The sequence below is a fragment of the Trachemys scripta genome, chromosome 8 (assembly GCF_013100865.1).
Source record: "Trachemys scripta elegans isolate TJP31775 chromosome 8, CAS_Tse_1.0, whole genome shotgun sequence".
NCBI classification, from domain to species: domain Eukaryota; kingdom Metazoa; phylum Chordata; order Testudines; family Emydidae; genus Trachemys; species Trachemys scripta.
In genome coordinates, this window is record NC_048305.1 from 90,552,940 (window position 1) to 90,560,512 (window position 7,573).

General features: G+C 43.2%; 1 protein-coding gene across 3 annotated transcripts in view; it reads right to left on the reverse strand.

Annotated features, from left to right (window-relative positions):
* LEPR (leptin receptor) overlaps positions 1 to 7,325 on the reverse strand; it is a 59,339-nt gene extending 52,014 nt beyond the window's left edge. For 2 of the 3 annotated variants that reach the window (XM_034779827.1, XM_034779829.1), the window contains exons 1-2: positions 7,036 to 7,325; positions 5,074 to 5,113 (exon numbers count right to left, since the gene is read on the reverse strand). In XM_034779827.1, the coding sequence (XP_034635718.1) occupies positions 5,074 to 5,087 (14 nt within the window). In that variant the 5' untranslated portion in view covers positions 5,088 to 5,113; positions 7,036 to 7,325. The remainder of the gene's footprint in view (positions 1 to 5,073; positions 5,114 to 7,035) is intronic. The other variant, XM_034779828.1, reaches the window with a different exon arrangement.
* Between the last annotated feature and the right edge of the window lie 248 nt (positions 7,326 to 7,573).

Sequence of the window (7,573 nt, forward strand, 5' to 3'; positions counted from 1 at the left end):
TTTCTCCAAACTTGTCCAGAATTACCATAGACCTATAATGAAAATTAACCATTCTTTTCTTTATTTCTAACAGATAGAAATAGGGGGGTGTTATGTTTTATATGATATAATCACTAACTACTACTATTTCTGTGTAAACTGGATCACAAAAGGGAAAGGGGGTTCCTCTTTCACAGATGCACCAGGAATTTGTGGTTAGTAGGCCAGCTGTTTCTCAGCGTGAGAAAACAGCCCCTGAAGCACAGAAAATATATTGTGTTTGTTGTACAGTATCAGGAAATCAGACTTATATTGCACTGAAGTACATAATTATTGTTACTATCCATATTTTATAGGTATTATCACAATTGTGCTATAAAAGTATTTCATCTTGACGCTGGCACATCTTGATCTCCTGGTAGGAAATTCCACGGCCAAGAGAACAGGTCCTGACCCAAGTCCCTAGAGTTTCCTCATGAGGACTGTCAGTCACAGAGTTCCCATCAATAATAGCTGCCACAGAGAAGAGGCTGACACACAGATATCTGGGCCCTATCCCATTAAAGGGCTTAAAGATCAGTGCCACTACTCTGGGTTGCATTCGATTCTCATGGTGCTACTTCAAAGTAGATCATGGAGCATCATTGAGATATTTGCTCTCATTTGTCCCTCTTAGTACATAGACCACAGCTTGATGAACTAGGTGCAGCTTCCATGTTGCTTTCACAGTAAAACCTAAGGAGAACACTAAGCAGATTGATGGTGATCCCCACAACTAGATCCGTAACAAAGAAGAAAAGTCATACTTGGCTGGTTAGAGGAATTGACAAAGGAATTTCTGGTCACTCTTTCCATTCTGGGTAACCAGTAATTAATCAAACAGGACTTTGAGATCAGGCACTAACATGACCACCAATGGACAGACGCCCTGGACAGAAAATGAAGTCACAGTTCCAGTCAGTTCCTTAAAATGTTTGCCTTTTCCAACTACCACCACATCCATTTAACTTGGATTTAGTTTGGGCAGCTGTTTTTTATCTTAGTTCCAATAACATTTAGAAACTGGGAAACAGCACTGTGCACATTTGTAAAGCAAACAGAGCTAGGGGTCATCTGCAGATTCACTGAACTCCTCAGAGCTCTGATATAGGGGTTGGGTAAAAAGGGATGACAGGACTGAGCCCTGTGGGATTCCATAGAGGGGCACACTTAGGGTAAGGTAGCAGCTGCTGCTCCTGTTGTGTTAGAGTGGGCCCCGAGGTTAGTGCCTTTTTCCCCCCCTAGTGTGAACAATTACTTTTTTTTTTAAATGAAGAGGACTAAAAAGAGTTAAGGGGGAAAATGCAAATCTTCTAATAACAGTTACAGAAAATAGGGAGCAAAATATAAGCACTCTGAGATAAGCAGGTTTGTTACTTCCTTACTTGGAAATGAAGAGTAATTTTTAATGCTACAGACCTGAAGTTGGATCTTTTATTGTCTCTTACATAATTCTAACCACAATTAATTAGCGGAGAGGAGCAGGGGGAAATCAAACAACTACGGCAACAACAAATGCTACAAGTCATGATCTCCAAGAGACAAAGCAGCACCAGATACTGCAGGAACACTACTGACTACTATCACAAAGGTGCTTTAAGTATTTCTAGTCTAGCCACCTGCTTTTCAGACACTTTTCAAGCTGAAATTTTCCAGCCTTGGCCTCTGTCCAAATAAATTAGTTGGCACTCGGGCTTTATAAAGTGCAATGTTCTGTGGCTTGCCAGAGTAGAGAAACAGGCAGAATAATCAACTTTTCTAAGACCAGGTTCTTCAGGATCCGGGCTTTATTTTGCTAGTGATTTATTTAAACTGGCTAAAGATTGACCAAGCTGGGCTCAGAAGACCCAAGAATCTCTAAGGGCAGATCCCTGCAGAAACATAATTACCTGAATATCAAGTTTCAAGTTTCTCAGTTTTCTTGCATTTGCTTACAAAAAAAATCTAACAGCTGCTAGTTAATGAGAAATGGGAACATAATACTGTGAGCACACAAGCAGTCCCTGCCTTCAAAAATAAAACTCGACCACAGCTGCTTTTAAATATTAAATAGACTTTTAAAAAAAAACCAAAAAACATAGAACATCCTAGAAATAATGCTTAAGCATAGAGGAGGCAGGCTTGATTTTCAAAGGTACTCAGTATGTGCAGCTCCCGTTGAGGACCCCAAGGTCTTGCTGAAGTCAGTCAGCACCTCTGAAAATCAAACCACTGGATTTTTATTAGATTTATTCATTTTTGTAGATGTTCTGAGTAAATGAAATACTTTGGAAAATAGTGGTGAAACTGATTTTTAGTGAAAGTTTTTCTTATGGATTATGCCAAAATTTTTAGTCATAAAGACCAAGGTTCTTCATTTCTCCATACACTAGGTACTATACAGTCAGCATCAGAGCAAGTATCCCAACATCACTTCACCAAAGTGCCTCAGTTCTGAACCTCAAGAAACCAAAGGGCTACCCAGCCTACATGTTCATTCAATACTTAGCCTCTCTTCTAAGACTGCCAACAAGAGCTCCAACTAGTCCCAAACATGGTAGTGGGTTCTCTGAGGCCACCTATTTATTAGGCCACCGGCTCATTTCCTAAACATCTAAAGTGCTGTAACATAACTCTCCTTTAACATTCCACTCCTTGAAATCCAGGCCAAAATTTGATAAAAGAATTTTTGCACTTTCTACTCTGCCTTAAATAAATATTCTCTATAATCTATAGTTTACATCGGCTCATGATGCAAATTCACTGAAGTGACTGCGGTTTCACAAATATTGGTTATTTTAAAGAACTACTAGAGAAAATTGTAACTATTGTTCTTTGCAGGCACAAAATGTTTCCTTCGGCACTTTATTCTGCACTATTGAATGCGTTCACTTTATTCCCTCTATGCAGAGCTGCTGTAACTATTTGACATTTGAAGCTTTCCTGTATAGCTGCACGTGGTAGTTAAGGATTTCTCAGTGTTTTCATTATAAGCGCTATTTATAACTTGTTTGTCAGTAATGAGTGGATTAAATTTCATGTTAAGTACTGTTTTGTCATTATGGACCCTAATGGCTCCTATAGTGTCAGTGATTCACAGATTAATGAACTGTCTACTGCATGTTCATTGAGACTTGTTTTCTGGTGACTTGGACATTAAACCTAACAGGAACCGGGGGGGAAAAGAGTCTGTGGCCTTCTGGACCATGCTAGCCATAGACGCTAACTGTCTTCATGGAAGACTGACATACTATCTAATGCAGAAACAGGTTTAAAAAAAAAAAAATCCACAGGTGTAAGTTGTAGTTCTCACTGGAATACTTACAGATATTTTTAATTTTATATCTCTAAACTGCATATGGGTCCTTTCCTACTTTCCCCAATACTTTTCCCATCAATACTAAGGGAGAAAGAGGTCAATGGATCACATAAAGGGCTCTCTCTGGCCAATTCCTGTAATTGATTTGACGGGTCACTTTTAGGTTACAATTTTGTTAAGAAATTTCTTCAATGGCTAACTAACGAGCAAACAGCACTGAATGTGTACATCTTAAAAGAGCTGCACTACCTCCATTCCTCTTCCCTATAACCCAGACTAACTGTCAGTTACCTCTAAAAAGCAGGTGAGGAGCAGTGCAGCTCTATAATCAAGAACCAACATTTTCTAATTTGGGTGCCTACAATTAAAGGTCTAAATATGAATTTAGGCACCATAGTCAAGGTGGCCTGATTGTTCTAAGATGCTGAGGAGGCATAATTCCCATTGACTTTCTGGGAGATGTGGATGTTCACTACTGAAAAAAATCAAGTCACCTTTATGGATATGCCTAAATTAATAATTTAGATGTATAACTTTAGGCAGCCAAGTTCAGACATTTTTGACAAATGTAAAAAGCCAGGGCACACTTATAGTGACTCCCAGCAGCGTAACTTCTGACCAAGCTATTTCTGAAGAAAAAAAAAAAATATATTATATTTTTATAAATAATCACAGTCTATTTTCATAGAAGAAAGGTCTTTCTGTACAGATACCGACCCCTTTTTTTTTTTTTTTTTGGTAGTGTGCAAGCCCCACATGATGCAAGAAGAGTTAGCCATAATACACTAGGGAACCAAAAAAAAAAACAAAAAACATCATGGAACAGGCCACCTGAATACTCTGAGAGAAATACAGAAAAAGAACCCCCCACCAACCACAGTCCCCTACTTGTCACCTACCACCCCACAGTGGAACTCATACGGGGTCTCATCAAACAATTGCAATCCATATTTGATGGGGGCCTTATCCTGAAATTTTTTCCAAACTTCCTCTTCTGGCCTGCAAACAACCTCCCCCCAATCTCGTCATCAGAAGCATGCTCCCCACAGACCAAGACACACAAACTCATAGAGGCACCAGACTTTGCCAGAACAACAGATGCAAAACCTGTGGACACATCTCTTATGCTACAGTGATCAATACCACCCCCCGACACACACTCACACCTTTCAAAATCCATGGGTCCTACACATGCCTAGCACAACATGTGTACCACCTAATCCAGTGCATCATATATTGCAACAACAAGTATATAGGTGAAACCAGACAAATCCCTACGCTCTTGAATGAGCTCACACAGAAACATGATAAAAGACACACTATCACCCGTGAGTGGATGCTTTTCACAGCGCAAATCACTCCATATCTGATCTATTAGTCCTCATCCTCAAAGGAAATCAGCACGCCTTCAAAAGACCAACATAGGAACTTAAATTCATAACTCTGATAGATACTAAAAATCAAGGTCTCAGTAGAGGCACTGGTTCTATGGCTCATTACAACAATTTGTAACATACTAATGCTCTTTTTTCCTATGACTGCAGAAGTGTTAATTGCCCACTTAAAATTAAGTGGTTTCCTACAACATGTGTTATTCCCTTATGTTTAACAATCTGTCCCACATTGTAGTTAGCTGGTGACACTCTGGTTACTTTTTCAAGACCTGAAGAAGAGCTCTGTTAAGCTCGAAAAACTTGTTTCTTTATCTTCCACCAACAGAAGCTGGTTCAATAAAAGATTTTAATTACCTCACCTACCTTGTCTCTCTCATATCTTGGGACCAACACAGCTACAACACTGCAAACAAAAAAGTAAATATGCAGATCTATTCACTTTCATTTCCAAAGTCCTACTTATAACCCTTTTGAAATTATTTCAAAACTGTCATTTTATAGGCTGTCGTTTTTACAATATTAGCAACACATTACTTTTGCCTTAGGCTTGGTCTACACTACCCCCCTAATTCGAACTAAGGTACGCAACTTCAGCTACGTGAATAACGTAGCTGAAGTTCGAAGTACCTTAGTTCGAATTAGTTCGAACTTACCTTGGTCCACACGCGGCAGGCAGGCTCCCCCGTCGACTCCGCGGTACTCCTCTCGGCGAGCTGGAGTACCGCAGTCGACGGCGAGCACTTCCGGGTTCGACTTATCACGTCCAGACTAGACGCGATAAGTCGAACCCAGAACTTCGATTTCCAGCCGTCGAACTACCGGGTAAGTGTAGCCAAGGCCTTAGATTGTTACTCAGAAAAAAAAAAAATCAAAAACATAGCCTAATAGATTATAAATAGAAAATAAAATAAATCAGATCATGGGCTCTATACATAGATTTGTATTTTTAAGCCACATAAGAGAAAGAGAGAGACAACTTCAGACTTCAAATGTATCTCTTTGGTTAACGTCTGTTGCTGGGACTAATTCCAGGAGAACTCAACACATGTTGGCAAACATCTGGCTCCTTGTGGAATTAAACTCAATAGCAAAGTGGACTCTGACTGTTTTGTTAACATTTTACACACTCCAACGTTTAAGAAAGTATGAAAGAAAGTCTACGGCAAGCTGGTCAAGAAGGTGCAATGCAGAATGTCTTTGTTCCACAAAAACCAAGCTGCACTTTTCATTGCTATGAAGATAAAACGAGGCAAGCTGAATTCACATTTGGTGAAACAAATAAAAATACAGTTCAGTTTTCCTCCTCCATCATTTCATTAATTGGCTGCTAAGAGAACTGGGGCTGAAGGCAGTTTGGAGGAGAACCATCACATACTACTGATATAATATATCATTATAGTTTTTAAGACTATACACCAGGGTGCTGGAACAGTTTTTATAGTGGGGATGCTGAGAGCAATTAAACCAAACTGTAAACACTGTATATAACGGAAATCTCTTCAAGCCAGTGGGTGTTGCAGCATCCCTAGCTCCAACTCCTGTGATAGTCACATATTCCAGTAGTGCCAAAAACAGACATAGAAGCTAGTCTGTCTATAAACAAGAGCCAACCTTACCTGTGGTGCCCATAAATTATACTGTATCTACCGTTTGAACTTGGCTATATTTCCAGGGTATTTTCAGGTTAAGAAGTACAATATTACTTTCCATCAACTCTTTTGTAATCATAGTTCTTAGAATTTTTAAGCAAGCCCAATCCTGACTTCAGTCTCAGGCTGGGCCCGCTACCACATGGCTGAAAGGACTGTGTCAAACTCCCTGACTACCTTTTCCCACACAGATAGTGGTGCAGACTTTTCTGAGAGAGGTAGAGAGTTTGCTAGAAGGCAGATCCTTAGTTGCACTTCTCACGAGTCCCATCTGTCATGAAGCATTCAATCACCTGGACTTCCTGCCTGACAACGGTCCTACAGCTGGACAAAAGTTGCCCAGCTCAGAAAGTGGGACTTGCAGGGGGGTTGTTTTGTTGGAATACCGAGAAGTTAAGTAGGTCCTAAATCCTGGTTTCATTGACCAGGCGGATCCTCATTTGAAGAAGCAGCAGCAAGCTTCTTTTAATGAATGCGACTGCGGTGGCTTCCCCCCACCTCGCTCTCGTCGGGCGAAGGGGCAGTGTCCCAGGGTGGGAAGCATCATGCAGACACCCCGTTAAATGCACGGACTCCCCATGACACGGAGAACCGCTGCCGTGTGGGGCTCGCTCTCCCGCCCTCCCCAGCCCCACGTTCCCGCCAGGGCGCCCAGCAAGCGGGGGCCCGCACGTACCTTTCCCCGGGCACTCAGCCGGGCTCGCTGCGAAGTCAAGACTTCTTTGGGTCGGGCGCCTCAGCCCGGTGTTGCGGCCCCTTCCTCCGCCCGGACTCTCCACGCGTGTCACCCCGCGGGGACCATCTCCCCTGGGACGCCTCGTCCAGCCAGCCGCCTGCTGCCGGGCGGAGCGAGCTGGCAAAGCCCCTTCAGTCCACGCTGTGCAGCGGGGCGTGGGTCCAGCCGCCGGGAGGAGGAGCAGGGAGGCGGCCCGCGGGGCCAGGCGGCGGCTGTTCTCCCCACCTGGGCACGGGGAGCAGCGGCTGCCGCAGCTCCCACTGCCGAGGCGGGAGGAAGCGGCCGCTGGCCAAGCGCTGGAGTGAGCATCACGTGGCGCTCGGCTCTCTGCGGCTCTGGCGCCCGGAGCGCGAACCCCCCGAGCCCGGGCCTGCTTCGGGGGGCCAGCGCGCACGCTGCCCCTTGCCGGTGGTGTCTGGGCTGGCTGCCGCCTCTGTGCGCTCCCGGCTTCAGGCTCAGACCCAGGGCTGCCCCGCTC